Raw genomic sequence first — 19,300 nt, 5'->3', positions numbered from 1 at the left:
ATCATACATTACCTGACTGGGACCTGTGGGTGCCCAGTATGTGCTCAGGCCCCTGTGTCTGTGCTAGAAGATGTGCTGAAGCCACAGTCGTGTTGCCACAGGGCTGCAGGGGGAGGAACATGTAGCTGTCGTTGGGCAGGGAGTGTGTGCGTCCCACCGCAGGCTTCCTGACGCTCAGCAGGTTGTCCTCCAGTGGCTCCCCAGGATCTAGCTGCTCTGGCTGTGGAAAGAGAGAAGAGAGTCAGGGTCTCTCTGGGGCTGGAAGGATTGGGGCTACTCTTTAACTCAAGCTCTTTCACACTCTTTTTAACAAATTCACAAGTTGAAATCTTTGTGAGCAAAGAGGCGGTGGTCATTAGCATACACAGAAAACAGACAGGATCTTTGCATGTTGGAGTTGACTGGCACAAAGCTGCCACAGATCACAGAAACGAGACTGTGCTAGGCTGAAATTTCTGAGCACTTTCTTTTTTCAAGCGCAACACACTCTGCGTCTTGTGTCTCCATTTCCCCCAGAAGTCATGTAACTTTACGCAAGCCTGCTCCGTGATTGTGTGTCAGCTGGGGCAGTGTCCTGCAGCCTGACCCATTACAAAACCAGTTTACATTCATCACAGAGCTACTGGAGCTCCAGCGCACTGTTCACCCCAGTAGCAAACACACAACAACTCTGAGAAGAGCGAAAACTACCACAACACCAGAGGACAGAAGACAAGTACAAGCACAGAAGAAGACTGATAGGAAAGGACCGTGAGAAAAGACGTGGACTCACATGTAAAGCACAGAGGATAAGGACAGTAAACCAAGGAAAAGAAGAAGGAAGGAAAAGGAGGTTACAGAAAGAGAGAGAGAAGAAAGGAAATCAAGAGATAAGAGTAAAAGGAGAGAAAACTTCAAACTGGCAGGTGAGGAGGCGCACTACTCTACTGGACTGGACTGGACTGGACTGGAGAGTAACACACATTAGGCTGGAAAGGTGGAATGAGAAAGAGAAGAGAAAGTTGGAGGGCACATGGTTAGATTCACCAGGGTCTTTCAACGCCTCTTGTACTCCTCTACCTCCTCACTCCCCTCCTTTCTTTTTTGTGTGTTCGTCCCAGCACAATCCAATTAACAGCGACTTCATCTCATGTGTTGGCCAGGATTCTGCCAAGGTTACAGTGACCCTCTCTGGGGAAGACATGTGACTACAAGGGAGTGATGTGATCATTAACGAGCCAAAGTGGTTGTTAATTATATCCTGACAGCTAGTTGACATTTAATTCATTTTCAGCTTAAAGTGGAGGATGACCTTTCAATGACAGGGCCCAGTGGGACAGGATATCATGAAGGAATGTATAGATGAGTCCTGGTGAGGATGAATACATAAGCTTCAGTGCATGACAACTGACGTGGTGGTGAAAAATAACGCTTTGATGTGAAGCAGCGCCGGTCCTTCCAGCAAGTCCATTATTTTCTAGATCCAGACATTTTGGATGCGTTATTGTGCTACCATGAATTCAGCTGGATCCATTTGTTTTCAGTGGGACATAAAATAAATAGTGTTGCTATTGTGTGTGCACTTAAGCACTGATTTATAATGGTGGTTAGACTTTATGACCCTCAACAATGGCTAACGTATTCTTAAATATGATTTTAACTCACACATGCCAGCCACATGCATTCATATTATTCACGTATAAATATTTTGGGTACCACTCATATTATGGGTATGCCATTTCCTGGTAATTCCTCAAAAGTTTCCTGGTAAGAATGATGTCATTTGGGGCTAATTATTGAGAAAATCAAAAAAAACTTCTGAATTACTTTAGTCAGTTATGTTTGGTTTATAAGCCGCAAAAGCTCCCATACTGTATGTTCATAAGTCATTTATTATTGGGCACTTACTGTATACTGTATGCTTTTAGACAGATTTACCCTTTTCCATGTGCTGCTGAGCTGCTGTACACCACGGACGAAAAGACTCTTAACGTACTGTAAGCAATATAATGGAATTACTGAACTGGAAGTGTACCAACTGAACACTTTCTCCACTGCACCTACAGCTAATAACAAATGACACAGTTGTTTTTCAAGACCTTTCCTTTCAATTTACAGTTACGTATAAGAAACTATCGGAAACTATTGGACCTGTATAATAAAGCATTACCACATTTTCTGTGGCTGTGGTATAAAGTAATCCATCATACTGTAAATGGCCAAATGAGTTGTAAGAAATGAGCCACTACATTTGCATTATTTGGTACTACATCAATGCACAATGACATGAATTGGTGAAGAACTCACAAATACTCTCCTTTAATTCCTAAATGAAATATCTGTCTCTTTTTGTAAAGAGCTTTAGCTGCTAAATGCTCCACTAAGTTCAGCTAACTGCAAAGTTTTTCTGACTGTTTTTTTTCCAAGCTGCTTATCAAGCAACAATAAAAGCAGTGAGACTCAATCAAAACTGAAACATTGCAGGTCAGAACACCAAAACAATTAGCTGAAAAACCTTATAAAGCTCTGTAGAGCTGAGCATAGCTACAGGATCAGAGGATAAATCTCGGTGTGTTTATTAGTTTAAGCAACACCTTTCATATTCTGGTCATGTGATCCATTATTACAGGTTCTGTATGCAGCTTTTAGAAAATCCTTGTTAGTAATGCCATTGGTGACCATTATGTAAACCACAAGTGAGCACCTGGGCATCGAATTGGTGTTTAATTCAGCGTGTATTTGATCCATCAAATTTTTTAAATGACTCACCTCTCATTCCAGCAGTCTCGTCCCACTAAAATAGTGCAGCTAACCAAAAAGGGTGGCGACAAAATGTAAAGTCCATTTAAGACAGTATTTTGCTACATTAGCAAGCTAGCAATTCATCTGCATTAACAATCCAGCTAACATTAGCCAGCTAAAACCACAATATCACGATATATTTCACGTCAACGTTTACTCTCAGATTTTTTTTTTCAGCACCAGCATTGCTGTACTTATGATATGGGGCACTGAATTTAATGAATAAACTTTTGTCAGACCACAAATGGGACAAAAATTTACCAGCTACTGCACCCTGAAGTCTGTCTGCCTCACTCCCTGCCGCTAGGACACTAGTTTGCCGGGAGGAGAGTGGACGGCAGCTCCGGATACAGACCAGACAGACCGGCCAGCACTGAATTCGAGTTATAACATTAACTGAAGGTCCGTCTCTGGGCCGCTGTTGTTGGTCGTTTATTCACGTTAGCTGACTCCATTTGGTAGCTAACTTTAGCTAGTCAAGTCCTTTGGATTCGTCCTGAGTCCTTTACATAAAATCAGTCCACAGGTTGTTATATGCAACAACGAAAGGTACATACAACACTTTTAATATAAAAAAGATTATAGCTGCATTATATGTTTTTGGTTGTGCTGGGACTACAGGTGAAAATTAGCTGTTTTGCTAATTTTGCATCCAGTTGTTTTGCTTCTGTTATTCTACACCTGTTACATCCCTGTGTGTGAGAGTAGTGGGGGGACAAGTGGCTTTGGAAGTCCCCTGGGAAAGGAAACACTACAAGATACTGCAGAGGGGAAGAGGAGGAAGAGGGATGGAGAAAGAGAAAGAGAGGAACTGTCAGTACATTGCATTCCAGAGTGGTTAGAAAGAGGGGGTTAAAATCGTCAGGGGCCGAGTCGTCTGTCAGAGCTAGGGACCAGGATTTCTCAGAGGCCAGAGACAGAGCTTCCATCTCCGCTAGAGGGATCTAGGCAGGAAGAGACAACGGCTGGTGAGCAGAGAAAACAAACGCACACTCCGTGCAACACATAAAGGACGATACACACAGATAAGACCTGTGGCTAACAGGTAAATACATGTTCAAAACAACATATATAAAGCTGGAGGTATGTAGCAGAAAGGAAGAAAGACAAAGCAAAATTTAAACCACATGGAGACATTTAGACTTTTTAAACGATTTATCATTGTGTTGTGGGGTTACCAACAGTTGTATTATGACAGGGTCCAGACACACGAGCACAGCCTGATGATTCTGGACAGACAAAGTGTGTAATGTGATGCAAATGAGACAATCACACTCTTCTACAGCAACAAACAAGTAGACAGGGAGGGGAATCATTGATATTGTGTGTGCTGTTATGCGCAGTCAGTTGAAAACTGTGGAGGCGTAGAGTCAAACAAAACGCCTCTAAGTGCCTATCCTTGTTTTGATTTAATCTACATCACTGAACTGTGCAAACTTTGCCGTCAGTCTTGCAGTGTTTAGAGGCCTTGGGCGTTTGTGGCTTCTGTAAGAGGAGCTGCTGTATATTTGGCCTTGTACCTGCTTTAACAGGGGTAATGCTTTCTGACAGGCAAATGGGCCCTCTGAGCAGAGAGGGGCAGGGCCCGAGACTCAATGGAAAACATTTCTGCTAGCATATCAGTAGGAGAGAGGTGGCCTATGGCATCTAATAATGACATCTCAAACCCATTTAGAGCTTTTAGAAGATGGGGTTTTGCAATGCTAATGTAATTGGCCAAAATTTGCCTTCAAATGTGGAAAAGAGGCACCCGGATGCATTATTCAGTGACGCAGTGATCCATAGCTTATTGATTGAGCCATAACTCTGCAGACTTGTGTGCAAGAGTGTGATGTCCTTGCCTCAGGAATGGTGTTTGGCAGAGGATGGATTCACATATATAAACACGTGGACATGCCGTGCATTATGTACATACAGACACAAACAGTGTGTGGAGGAGACAGAGCAAACTCTCAAACATGTCACTGAGGCTGCTGAACCAGACCAAAAACCTGCCAAGCATGAATGAATATAAGTGAGTGAGTACGTGAGTGAGGGGATGAGATCATAGCTGAGGCGGGATATGACGCACTGCACTGTGGTGGGCAACAGGGCTGGTTAGAAAGGGGAAAATATTCAATGTGGAGGAATGCCAGTACGGTAATGGCTGTAGGGCTGCACGATATGTACAAAACATCACGTTTTTTTCCATGAATTTTATGAAATGAAGCTCCATGGACTAAATGTATGCAAAGCTGTCTTTTTACTGTGCAGCCCAGGAATTCTGTACTTTACAAACTTTATTCATCTTTAAGTAATTTAGTGTGGTATTGAGTCATAAAATGTTATTTTCATTAAAATAAGCGGTGAATTCTGCCAATAGTGGTGAGATAATTTCACCTGTTCTCAATAAAAATCTATTGTTCCAAGAGTCAACCAAGCTCATCTCCATACTTGTAAGCTTCTTTATTTAAAGGGTCAGTTCACCCAAATAAAAACAAAACATTTTCTTACTTAACTCTAAACTGTTTTTTGCTTGTGACCCCTTAAACAAAATTAAATCTATTTGCGACCCCTAATCGCATGTCAATGAGCTGGAGTCTTTTCAATTAAAGTGAAATTTGCCTTTTTTTCCCCTGAAAAATGAGCATAATTTTGAAAAGCAGAATTTGGCATTCTGTTTTAAGTAAATACTTTATACTATATATTTAGACTTTATACTTTTTGACTTCACAAACTTGAGTTTTATCACTCTAGTTTTTGGATTTGGGAGAGCTGTTTATGTTCACTAATAGTTTTGGACAGTCTTAGACCATAGGAGTAACATGTCGGAATTTTGAGAACAGGCGGAGTTCCCCTTTAAAGGGAAAAACATATTTTAAACATGGTCCTGAGATGTTAAAAGACATAAGAAAAAATGAATAGCCCCATCAGTAACTACATTGAAAGTCAATGCACCTAAATCGCCTTTCTGCAAATCAGAATCTTAACTTCACTGGCACGCAGGTAATACTCTACCAAAAACAGATTTGTAAATCCAAACAAGACTGACTCACTTTAAAACTCATGGAGGTCAATAAAGTTTTGTTTGTGCTGCTCAGAGCACTGGAAAATTACATTTAAAACCACAACATCTCTCTCTGGAATCATTGTTCCCACTGATGATCCACAGAACACCCTGTGGAAAGTTTTCATAGGGACTATTTCCTCTGGAGAAAGTAGTTCCACTGAGGTCTGTGGATTATCCTAAGTGACCAGGACGTTGTTTCTGACATGTAGCTGTTTAATTTTTAAAACCTCACTATTAAATGATGTGAGCAGAACAACAGACAAACATAATTCCTTTCATGTTTGTTGCTCTGGGAGTGGATGCACAAATGTCAACGTCAGATATATCAAAACCTGGGCTAGACTATTTGCATGGCTTGAGACTACTGACTGATAAAATGGGTGAACTGACCCTTTAAATTCATTATCACCTGTTTTAATAAAGTCCTTGCGTGACACTGCATTGAAAACAAGGAATATGAATGTATTCAGCCTTGCGTAACGGAAAACAAGACAATCTGTAACCTTTTTGGATTTGTTCTTGATAATGAAATATCACAACCTCTACATTGTAATATTCATTTTGTCATGATTACTTGTGCAGCCCTACACGTCGGAGAGAAATAAGACCCGCTAGACATATGAAATGAAGGAAGTGAGTCATCATTCTGGTGATTATTGACCTTCTTGTCGGTGCTGTGCTTGCTGGGCTTGGGGGGCAGCGCGTAGTAGTGGCAGATAGAGCCAGACAGGTTGTCCATCAAACTCAACTCTCCCTCCATTGAACCCTGGATGACCAGGGAGACCGAGTCAAACTGTGCTCTCCGCTGGACAAACTTAGATGATGCAGAAGGAAAGGAAAGACCAGAGAGAGGAAGAGGGGGAAAGAGAAGGAGGGGGACAGCAGACGTTTTGGAAAAATAGACAAGGGCAAGGGGAAAGAAAGACAGAAGTCAAGACAGAGACACATGAATAAATGTCGAGAGAAAGAGTGGATCACAAGAAAGAAACAGAGGGAAAAAGACAGTCGATCAGGCAGAAACAAACGAGAAGAAACAAGACAAAAGAAACACATCCAAGTAAGAGAACCACATCCTAGTTAGTATCCAATCCTGTACGTGCTTTACTAAATGGCTTAGGATTTTAATGCTGCAAATGAATACAACCTCCTCCTTACCAACATCCACCTCAGGCCCTCATGTGTTACCACTTAATGCCCCACAAGGGGGCACTACAACACCGCAGTAGAGTTGGTCTCCCACAGGGCTGGAGAAGAGATTGCGGCTTAACCACAAATGTTTTGGAAGAGTGGCGGAGGGAGACGGATAACATCTTAGAGGGAAACATAACGATAGCGAGACCTCTATTTCCTATCCCCAAAAAGTTCCCTGCTGTCTGGAAATAGCTGTTAAAGTGAACAACAAGACCCTGTGGTCCAGCTTTCCCATGGCACTGTGACCTGTCTATGACTGGCATGTCCTCCACAGGGACCAGCCACACACACACTATCACACACACAGAGTCATGAACACACACAAACTGTAAACCATGCGGATATGGGTCAGTATCAGTTACAGAGAGAATATTTTATACTTACAACTGTGATCCTGATTTAGGACACATCACACATAAATGCATCCACTTATATTTTGAAATGATGCCAGAATGTGTAGTGAGTATGTCCTAATATGGCCATATCCGCTATAGTTTGTTTACATATGGTTTACGGTTGTTACATTAAGACAGTGAAGAGACATTCCTTCCAAGAAATCCATTATTTCAGATACAATCCATAATGCTCAGTGTCCCTCAGCATGGGCCGGAGAATTAACTAATGGTTTGGACCAGAGTCAGAATTAATGACCGGAGACGTGGGGGTCATCTGACTGGCCTCACAGCTTGGCCCCCAGCAGGAAGTGACCTCAGAGCATCTGTCATGTCATGCAGTATGCTGAGTGGACCACTGAGAATCGAACAATCTGACCTAGACAATATATGATAGCATGTTTCACTTTTACGTGTGTGCAATAATGTGGACCTTATCTACACACACACACACACACACACACACACACACACACACACACACACACACACTGTGATAACACTCATAACTGTGTGATTAAGGCATTTAAAGTTAATGCATGTAGCTACACAGTTATGCACACAGAACTTTTATAAGTGCCCTCAGGGATGTCATAACAAAACAACCAAAACACACTCCAGATATCTCTAACGCACACTCATACATAATGTACAAGCAATACCAGACATATTCCTCACCTCCAGTGGGGGATCCAGGCAAGAAGGGGGGTCTGCTCTGATGTTTACAGGGTCTCTGGTTATATCAGCAGTGGGCGAGTCCATAGGACCGTCTCTTTCCTGCTCCCTGTCCCCTCCTCCAGTGGACCTCCAGGGGGAGCCCCCAGAACTCGATCTGTCCGTGCCCAGTGCCAGAGGGTTGAGCTGGGGCGACCTCGGCGCTGTCTCTCCCGCTTCTAACTGCCGTTCCAGCTCCAACTCTGCCTCCAGCTCCGCCTCCTCCTTGGCTTCCTTGTTGCTCTCCTCCAGGTGCTTCATCAGGACAGCAATGACGACGTTGACGAGGACAAACTGAGCGGTCAGAACAAAGGAGACGAAGTAGATGGGAGAGACCACGGTGTTGTAGCAGGTGTTGGTGTCCTGAGCGCAGTCCCTTAATGTGTCCTGGAAGAAACATGAAAACATGACATGAGCACATGAGCTAAAACTTAACCAGCAAGCAGTTCTCAAACAGAACACTGATTCTGCAAAACGTTTAATAAGGACAGTCTGAATGCCCAATGGCACTGTTTTCTTTCTAGCAATTGCATTCCCCCGTCAGTCAGTTAGTCAGTTCTGAAGTGTCTTGACAGCTATCGGAAAGCATTTCCTGATGTTGCCCAGAGGAAAAAGCCTGCTGACTTTCATGATCAGCTTTTCATTTAGTGCCTAAAGTTACAGTTAATAAGGCAGGGCTGTATGATAACCTTTTTTGCACATAGCACAGGTGCTACAGAGGTTGAAAGTTTTGTAGCACAGACCACAAAGTTGTAGCATGCAAGTAGAAGTATCAAATACGTCCATGTGCTTTTTGACACGAATTACATTTTTTGTTGGGTGCAGTTTAAAAAGTCAGACCTTTCAAATGAATATATTGCTGTAAAAAGGTAGACACTGTTTTAAATATCTTTATATAATATTATTATTTTCTATGCACTTGCCATGTACATGGGAGGGAGTGGTGCTGAGGAGGTTGCAGCACCTCCTAAAACCAGGTTTTATAAAGAACATCAATTCATAAAAGTTTAAACTTCATGTTAATACTATAGTATAGTGTTTCCACTTTCTTGCAAGGATACAGGCTGCATGTGTAGTACAGTTCGGCATGTCTGCATTATATACAGTGCATCTGGTGTACAAAGGGGCTGTATCATCATGACACTGCATTTCATGAACAGATCCGTAGGCTGCATTCAGGCTCTGTATCACAATGTACTATAAATAGAAATGCACTATCAATTCACCTCACAAAGAAACAAGCAGACAAACCCTAAGCTTAAACAAGTGGCTCTGTCTCACACGAGCAGCGCAAAGCTACATAGCATGATAATTTTAGTCATAGCATGGACTGATTTCTGCATAGCACGTGTGGTGTATATGTATGTCGCACTGTCCAGCCCTTTGAGGGCATAGCCACTTTAAGTGACAGGTGCATGACATCTGTTGCTACCACAGCAACAATGTTGGTTAGATTACATAACCTTGCCGGAAATGCTGAGTGTTTTCAGTTCATGAAAGTTAATTGTAATGTTTTGGTTGCCTACAGAAGTCTTGTTCAGTGTTTGGTTGTTCTTAAAGACCCTCTAAGTAGTTGGATGTTCGGTTTTCCAGTACATACATTTTGCTTTAATGGCCTTTTTTTTTTTTTTTTGGTTAGTATTACCATTATCAAAGTTAGCCATAGTTGTAAATGCACATGCTAAACAAACTAGCAGCTAGCATCAGGGTTAGCTCCACCCTCTCGTCCAAATATGGTCAATTCTGTCTCCAAAAGTCCGAGATGGTGACAGGCCAAAATGCCACACTCAAGATTTCATAACAAGAATCCACAAAGCAATGGGTGGCATCATGGCTATGGATTGTTTTATACATTCTATGGTACAGCCTCACAGAGCTGTTTGCATGGCTGCAATATTCCTGCATGGATAACTTCAGCGACAGTATGGTTAAGGTTAGATAAAGATCATGTTGATGGTACAAACAGCCATAAAAATGGGACATGAAGTCAGGTCTCTGGTGAGAAAGTCAGATGCACTGCATCCATCACCACGACCTCCACGCTCTTACTTTCTGCCTCACCACACAAAGGGCACACTACTACTACTGGCACTGAATGTTGGCAAGGGACTTCACTGTGCACAACTGTCCAATATAAACATGATTTGTAGGGATTCTGACCTGAAATAGAACAGAGAGACAACAGACGAAACTCATAAAAGTGCTATTTTGGCATAACTGCCAATGTAGATGCTAATATCTTAATTGTTTTCAAGCTCAAATTTGACCAAATCTTGCACTAAAAGAGCACAGCGACAGCTAACATTTACAAACTACTATTTTCTGGCCCTGAGTGAAAAAGAATCAGCTTTTGCAAGATGAATAGAGGGGAGGGACAGCACTAAATTGTAGTAACCTGCAGAAAAATTGGTTCCCGTGCCAACACATGACCACTAAATCTGCCTCTTGTGTTCCTGCTCAATGGATGTGCATAATATACGTAATAATAAAGGTGCAGTATGTGTATTTATGACTTCAGGATCCGAGGCTGCAGTGTCAGTTTCACCTTCATTATGCCATTCCAGTTGTCTCCAGTGGAAACTCTGAAGAGCAGCAGAAATGCCATCCCAAAGTTTCTGAATGTGGCGTAGCGCCCCAGACCTTCACATGGGTGGAGTTCATCACAGACTGGGAAGACAAGGTGGAGCAGGGAGGGGATGACAGAAGACGGAGGGGAAAAGCCAGACAGTAAAGGACAGTCATGAAGATAAAGAGAGTTGTAACAACATAATGTTAATAACTGTAATAGCATTTTATTACTCTTTAGGCTACTAGCTACACTTTGAAAAAGAGAAATCAATATGGCATTTCAACAAAGGGTTTTTAGAAAGCAATTAACATCAGATAGATTAAACCCACAGAGGGGAGAATTAAACACTTGGTGCAAGCCTGCGTGCCTGAGTGGTATGTATGTGTGTGAATCTCTGTCTGGTGTGCCTGACTGCCTGCGTGTGTCCTTACTCAAGTCACCAAACAGCTCCACTCCCAGGGCTGCATAGATAAAGAAGAGAAGCATGAAGAGAAGACCCAGATTCCCCACCTGCAGAGAGACAACAGGAAGAGAGAGGGATTAGTCAGAGGAGAGAAATCTCAGGCAAAATAAACCAATAATGAGAGACAACAAACAGCTCATTCCAGTGAGAAAATGAATGCAGGGTCATGAGGAAGCAGCCAAGAGAAAATATAAGATATGGCCACTGACCATTCGCTAAACCCCAACCGAACAGCTATTGTCCAATTATAGCTTAGCAACCGTAACTAGGCATGGCAGGCCTGTCAAGCTTTGGATTTGCCTGCATGTTGAAGCGGTAAGCATGGGGCTGTAGTAAGAGCGATACTCCACCTTTAAAGAGCTTAGATGGTGGTTTCTTTCTTTGCACCTTTTCCAAAACCAGAAAACAAATGTAAGGAATGGATTTAACAGTGTGTTTATTTCTTCTAACATAAGCTGCAAATGTTAGCATGTCTGGCAAACTAGCTGGGGAGCAGTAAGCTTTAGCTGAACGTTTCATAATACATTATTTAGTGGATTTAAGAAAAAAAAAAAATCTCTGAAAAGTAGCACATCTACAGTGTAGTATTTCCCCACTGTGTGGGAGCCACTCTGATGACACTGTTGGGTAGACTAAGATTAATAGCTCTGCTAGATTTGTTAACATTACGTTCATCAAATAAATTGATTAGTCTTAGTAGGTTACACTGCAGTTTCTTTATTTCTAGGCCTTCTGTGTGAGTCATCAGCTGGAAATAATATGGCTTTATATCGGGGCGTGCAGCTTTAGCCTCAGTCTTCGAGCACAATGCAATGTATGTCACAATCAAGCGCATATTCAAGAGCCCTTTGCAGGGTTTGTGTTCCATCACCTGGACACACTAAAAAGTCAAAGGAGTCAGAGAGGGTGTTTTCGGAATGATCAGTTCTGGGGACTCCCCGTGAGAAACTGCGCGCTGGGAAGCTCTTCCGAGAACTACATACCTTCAAGGGTATTTCTTCTGTTTGCATTTGCACCCTGCCTGGGTCCAGACCTTGGAATCCACCAACCACACCAAGTTGACTGACTCATCTGAATTCGTGTCATGTAACAACAATCCAATAAACCTGGACCTTAAGGGGACATGATTGGCCAATCAGAACCATGGGCAGGACTGACACAATTGTCAAGCTGTTGTAAAGTGTTGATAAGCAGTGTGCCAGAACCAATGACGAAATAAAAACAATGGCAACCGCTATACACATAATAGATGCTGCTGTCAAGGTTGTTCTAAATCTGCATGTCTTCTCAATATCACACGACATTGTAGTTTGTTTTTACTTCCCTCTGCTGCACTTTAAAACCTAAAGCAAAACCTGCACCTGGACTTAAAATGACGTTAGATTCAGGCAGATATAACAGTCTCCAGTGATTGGTTAGGGAGAATTGAATCTTGCTCCCCCACAGAAATCAATCAGAGTGGATGCACTGTCAGACTTAAGATGGAAACAAAGTGTAACAAGCTGACAATCCTGTCTGATATCAGGCAAACTTGCACCACCAATAGCGGGTAGATAGACTTCCATTTGTATCATACTTGTCTAGTCCTCCAACCACTCAAAGCGCTTTTACAATACAGGCCACACTTACCTATTCACACACACCTTCAGGCACTAACATGGAATTTGCACACGACACTCACTACTTAGTCAACCATTCACATGTACTAACACACTAGTAGTTTACCACAACCATAAGGAGCAATTTTGGTTCAGTATCTTGCCAAAGGATACTTCAACATGCTGGAGGAGCCAGGGATCAAACCACCAATCTTCTGATTAGAGGACAACCCGTTCTACATTCTGAGCCACAAGCGCCCCAATATAGGAATTCTGAAGTGACATATGCCGGCTACCAAAGATTATTATATTCCCCTTTGACGATTCAAAATTACGGCGTATCTGGACTTAACTGTCGGCCCATTTGTCCATGTTGTCTTCCACTTTTTTTGTTTGGAGCTGCTTTTTGGTTTTATGTTGTCTGTTGTTTACAAGGTCAACAGGTTTTTGAAAATGGCAGTGTGGTGGTACTGCTTTGGCTCATGTGTTCGACCAATCCCCGTACACTTATGTCACTTAAGGTTGCTCTTGTGCTGGGAGAGTACCTACTGTACTTCTGTCTGAAATCAAGATATCATTGTTTTAAAAAATTACTAGTAATAATTTCAGGTAGTAAATCTGCTTCTGTTTTCACTGTGAACTGCCTATGTGCCATGCATTAATGCCGTGAATGAGTGACTGAAGCAAAGAAGAAGAAGAAGCAAAATCTGGATAAAAATATGAGAAGCTTAATAGTGCAACTGATCCTGGACAAGAGTAAAAAAAGATAACGGGGAATAGATGCTTTGATAGAGAGGTGGGTTTAGGTAATGAAAGCTGTAGGATTTGTGGCTGCTGCTACTGTCAATGCTAATCAGCATGTGGCAACCTGCTCACACTCCCACCACCCCCCATTATCGGATTTATTAATCATGAACACTTCTGACAGGCTCTAGGAGGAATTAGCCTGGAACAACACTCACTCTCTCCCTGAATTACAGAGGTAGTATCAAAGAATGCTGTGAACACAGGATTGACTGTTATTTTTTATCTCAATCCAAACACTGTGGAAGTTGATCTAATTTACCAACTCCACCGCCCTCCGATCCACCCACCATCGCTCAAAACAAAACCTGAAGCTACATTCTCTTCCCGATCTCTGCAGGGGGTGGTTATGCAAATAAGGGTCTCTAGAGTTGATAAAAAGCTCATGGGAAACAACGACGCCCTGAAACAGAAGACTATGTACCAAAAAAGAATTGCTCCTGGGATGTAATTTTAGGGACAGCTTCTGTGGGACGTGGTAGGAAATGAAAGGCCCATGGAGGAAAATGAGGATGAGGAAGGAAAAGAGAATTCAGTGGCTTTGGTGGATGTTATTTAACAGAATTGACTGTGTACCTGAGGCAGGGCTTGCATAACGGTGTCCAGCAAAGCTCTCATCCCCACCGCCATCTTCAAGAGCTTCAAAACTGTGGGGACACACACACATACACACACAGAAAATGAAAGATTGTCTCACCAATATTAAAATTGTTCAGTCTTACATAACAGAACAGGGACTTGTGCCATCACGCCTTCTATGAAATTGAAAGGACTCAACTTCTTCCTTACTTACAGACTAATCCTGCTCCTTTAGTGTGGTCGCAGATTTCCTTTTATTGAACAACATTAGGCTTTTACATCGCCTGATTGAGGTCATATCTCTCTGATTGGGGTTGCGGTTTGATAAGGTCACCGGTATGGCAATGGGGTATCAATGAAGGTGCACCAAGACTGACAGATAATGCATAATAATAAGTGGAAAAGTAGAGATTGCCAGAAATGTTATTTTTTTCTTGCTCTGGGTCAGTGACTTCCAGAAGTCTCCACTGGTTACCTAGCAACCTCACAGTGACGACAAAGCTCCAACAAGGCTTGTACCAAGAAAAGGTTCCAACAAGTAACTCCCTGCAAAACTGCAAAGACTTTCGATTATTTAATGTAATCTACACAAGTAGGTTCATGACCTAAACCTACACAAGTAAGTTAAACAAACAAGATCAAAGAAAACAAGATTCTTTAACCTTTGCGTAGAGACAGGTTAACTGTTTCCCGATCCACTTCTAGTCTTTGTGCTAAGCTAAGGGGCTGTTGACTTTCTTGTTATAGTTACCATACAGACATGAGAGTGGTAACGATCATCTTGTCCTACTCCTGACTAAAAGCAAACAGGCATATCCCAAAATGTCAATCTATTCTTTTAAGAATGCGCAATATTACTGAGAAAATTTAGCACGTTAAATGTATGCCTGGATATGTATGAATCCTGTGATCCCTGCATGATCCCTTAAGTGTTCATGCTCATACTGAATGTTCTAATAAAATTGGTCTGGTCTAGGGAAAGATTGTAAACAACAGCAAAAGAGGAAGCAGCTTGATTGGCAGCCCATCCTGGCAAATTTAAAGATCCAATCAAACAGCCAGAGGAAGACTGCTGCTGATACTCACTGCATAGTGACCTCATGCACCGGTGGGTGTAACCAAAAAGTCAAAACAATAAAGTCATCACACATTTCTCAGCAATCCTGCCTTTCTGCCCATTGCATCAAATTAAAATACATTTCTCTCCATAGCATCCTTGAGTTGTCACAGTAGAAATACATTAACGATGGCTCCAGTGTATTCTGAGTAACAAACCAGGACCCTGAAACTGAAGCAGTTAAATGACATTCAGCAAACGTTAATTCTACTATTAACACTTCTGCTTTTTCTACTGAGATGTGTCAGCATGTCTCCGGGGATACTTGTTTGTACTTAAAGCCTCTTCACACCCATCATCCACCGACACAAGTGTTGCCTGATGAGACCTCTCCTCAGGACCTTGTTGGTGTCACAAACTGGGATTGATTGACATCTCTCTCACTCTCTAACTATAGTACTGCTGCATCTGGTAGACCCTCTTTACGTCTTGCATTGAACTGCATTTTGGGTGATCGGATTGCAATCAGATAGTGCCTGACAACATGAGGCGTAAATGCACCCAAAACGCTTTGAGAATGGATTGTGATTGGATCAGCCAAACCACCTCTGGAGGTGGTCAGGGACACATTGTGACCACACTGAACATAAGTGCACTTGGGATTTCTATCCACATGCAACAACTACATGGGAAGAAATATGGAATCATGTCTAACTTGAACATGAAGCTTATGAATATTCAAGGCGCCCCTGAATGGAGTCCAGACGAGACCAATGTCTGCTTTCAATGTGGTCCCACAAAATTATACAAGCAAGACTTGGCAATTCATATTGGAACTGAGTCATTTATGAAAGAATGGCTAAGCAAATGGTTGAGAATGGCTACAAGCAGTCCTGGCTACAATGTCAACGAACAAGTAACAAATGAAACTGGCATTAGGGCTATACCCGACTCAGAATTCTGTGAGTTGAGTTAGATTTGGCTGTTCAATAGGAATATTTGACTTTTAATTCTTTTTTTTCATGAAGAGCTTGAGAATTTGAGCAAGGTTCAGTGGGACTGTCAGGGTGACAGCGGCATTCAGGCCAACTTAGCCCTCCGAGCTAATGCAAGATGACTACACTAACGATTTTTTGCTGACACTAGATATCAAATGTTGGCCAAAGTTGCTGCAAGCTGTAAATTCACTGCTTCAAAGCAGTAGGCAGAAGATAACGTTATCTTTGAGCCTGGACGGGCAAAGCCTCTCTTCCTGTGGGCAGCTTCCTCCATCTTACCCTGGGTCTGGGTCCACAGCTGTCTGTACTGGACACTTTGCAGCTAAATCTGGGGACTGAAATGACCTACACTGCACACTGAATGACAAAAAAAAAAGAAACCACTGCTTGACTTGAAGGAATCTAAGTGGACTGAGGGAGCTCTGACTGATTATTCAAATCTTTGACTTTCAGGGGGCAGTACTAGCTGGCATACAGAACAGCAAAGGATAGCAACATGAATAGTGGCAGGGGCAGGGTAGCTTGTCCGTTTTTTGATAGACTGCATGCACTGCTGGTCGATCAGCCCACATTTTGCCATGGTGACGGAGGTGTCAGAAGATTCTGAAGATGCTAACATTAGCATGGACTCCACCAACAGTGCCAGTTGCAATGAGGATGACAACAGTGGAATCGATGATGATAAAGATGATAAGTTGTGATCTGAATATGGATCTCAATGTGGATACTGGAGACATGTATTAATCAACATATCTAAAACAATCTGGACACAAGATGCATTTTAATAAAGGGTGTAAATGGAGTCTTAAGGTTTTGTCTTTCACCGTTTTTGCTTTTAGCAAAAGAGCTAAAAAGGATACTGAAAAACTATATACTAACAATTTAGATAGCTATTGTTAGGCAGTTTGAATAGAATAAAGTTGTTTAAATCAGAATGTGAGATGAAAAGTTCAGCTTTAAACCGAAGATGTAACTTGTACATCAACACTGGCGAGGACAGATTGTGATAAAATGTGATTACAATGGAGCCAGTGTGTAAATGATACAGTCTGAACATGGAACATGAGATGCATGTTGATGCCAGATAGAAAACGAGCCAACTATTGTACCCAGCCAAACACACACACACACATTACACACAAGAGCATGTGTTTGTGCCTGTGCCTTCTGTGTGACAGTAATCAATAATGACTTCCCTGCTACTTCTTTTATTACACGATCAGTAATCAGACAAAACAGATGAGCTTCCCTCCTGTCTGTCTTATCTCCTCTTTCTGTCGGGTCTCCTCTCCTCTTACTCCTGTTTCCTTCCCTCCAACCCTCTCTTATCTTTAATTACCTGGACAGTAATCAGCCTGAAGCACACAGACAGTTTTGCTTTCTCCTTCCTCTTCTTACCTCCTGCCAAATCCAACCTGTCTCTTTAGCTCGACCTTCCTAATTCTGAGCCTTCTCCACCCATTTCAACCCTTTATTCTCTCTCCAGAAATACTGTATGTCTCTCTCACCCACAACATACCTTTCCTCCGTTCATTTATCTCCTCATTCACTTCATCTCAGCTTTTTTCACTCTAACATCAACTGCTCCTCTTTCCAACTTCTTTCCATCTTCTCATAATCTATTTTCAGGTCAGAAGTTATTTATCACCCCCGCCTCCTCCTTTTATTTCTCCTCTCTTCCCCCTCTCCTCTCAATTATTCCCTCCATACCTAGTCTCAGTTTCTCGCTGCTTAATTCACTTACTGTCATAATGTGTCTTGACTCTCCTCCACCCTGAGCTATCTTTCCTCATCTCTCCCATTCCTCAGTCTTTGTCTCTACATTTTAACTCTCTGCTCCTTTTCAGTGCTGCGTTTGCCAGCTTACTGTGTTTCTCTGTGCCATCTGGTCGACTCACACCCTGCCCGAACCCCACTGAGACCTGCCATGCAAAAGTGATAAAGAGGGGAGTCCCAGGGACGTGGCTGTTTTACAAGGCATCTTAAAAGTACAGCACTGTGAAAGAGAGGAACAGAGTGTGTCTTTGTCTGTGAGGGGATGGGCGGGTGGGTGGATGGATGGATGGATGGATGGATGGATGGATGGGGGGAGAGGGACGGTGTTCATACCTCGTGCAATCCTCAGCACTCTCATGATGCGGATAATGGTGGGGTTGATGGGCAGTGAAGCTTTGCCGTCAATCTCCTCCAGAGTGATGCCCATGATGGACAGCAGCACGATGGCCAGATCCAGCAGGTTCCACCTACACACACACACACACACACACACACACACACACACACACACACACTCATCAGTGCCTGCCTCTGACTTAGATCACTTTTTTTTCACTGAAACCTCTGATAAATTAAACTGGTTGCAAAAACTGATCTGCACATATCATCAGTCATTTCTGATAAGTCATTTTCTTTGGTATGGAGATGTGAACTCGAGTCAAATGACCTGGACCTAAATCTGATAACTTTAGACTTGATAAGATTAGCAAGACTTGCAACTCAATTTTGACTTTGAAACAAATACTTCTGAATTACTGAATTCCCAGAAGCCCTCACTCTTGAGAAAGCAAAGCCAAAATCAGTTCAACTCATTATAGCAGATATGTTTCAGCACCTGCCATCCTCAACACGCTTCACCAATGAAGGGACACAAAAGTGTCAAGTACAAGTACAAGTGAACACCTGTGCTGACATCTGCCAATAAAAAATTTCATGCACTAATTTTGGCTCTTGGTTTTAAGAGTGCGTGTAAATCTTGTGTACATTTTTCATATTACTAAAGTTTCAGTTTAAAGAAGCTCTGTACCTAAAGAACTTTAACCAAGCATGAGAGGATAAATACCACATCCAGAAGAGGTTATCTTAGCTTAGCACCAAGACTGGAATAAGGAGGAAACAGCTAGCCTGGCTCTTTCAAAGGTAGCAGAGACCACCTACCAGCACCTGTAAAGCTCACTAATCAGCGCGTCATAGCAAGCATCTTCAATGTTTTTCAGGCCAAGGCCCCTTTAGCTTAAAGGGATGGAGCATGAACTCCTTGCTACATACATTGGATTTGGACTGGAGATAATTCTGTGAATATTTTTGGGTCTTCTCTTGTTTGTGCAT

The 19,300-nt window shown here is 42.3% G+C and overlaps 1 protein-coding gene across 1 annotated transcript in view; it reads right to left on the bottom strand.

The window, feature by feature from the left end:
- cacna1g (calcium channel, voltage-dependent, T type, alpha 1G subunit) overlaps positions 1-19,300 on the bottom strand; it is a 210,569-nt gene that overhangs the window by 7,278 nt on the left and 183,991 nt on the right. Inside the window, exons 28-35 of the mRNA XM_050059547.1 lie at positions 18,305-18,438; positions 14,138-14,208; positions 11,128-11,206; positions 10,673-10,794; positions 8,092-8,514; positions 6,492-6,644; positions 3,603-3,725; positions 13-220 (exon numbers count right to left, since the gene is read on the bottom strand). Of these exons, the coding sequence (XP_049915504.1) occupies positions 13-220; positions 3,603-3,725; positions 6,492-6,644; positions 8,092-8,514; positions 10,673-10,794; positions 11,128-11,206; positions 14,138-14,208; positions 18,305-18,438 (1,313 nt within the window). The remainder of the gene's footprint in view (positions 1-12; positions 221-3,602; positions 3,726-6,491; positions 6,645-8,091; positions 8,515-10,672; positions 10,795-11,127; positions 11,207-14,137; positions 14,209-18,304; positions 18,439-19,300) is intronic.

The sequence above is a fragment of the Epinephelus moara genome, chromosome 13, assembly GCF_006386435.1.
Source record: "Epinephelus moara isolate mb chromosome 13, YSFRI_EMoa_1.0, whole genome shotgun sequence".
Classification (NCBI taxonomy): Eukaryota; Metazoa; Chordata; class Actinopteri; order Perciformes; family Serranidae; genus Epinephelus; species Epinephelus moara.
Note: the sequence above shows the minus strand (reverse complement) of the source record. Positions and strands in the feature narration are given on the sequence as shown.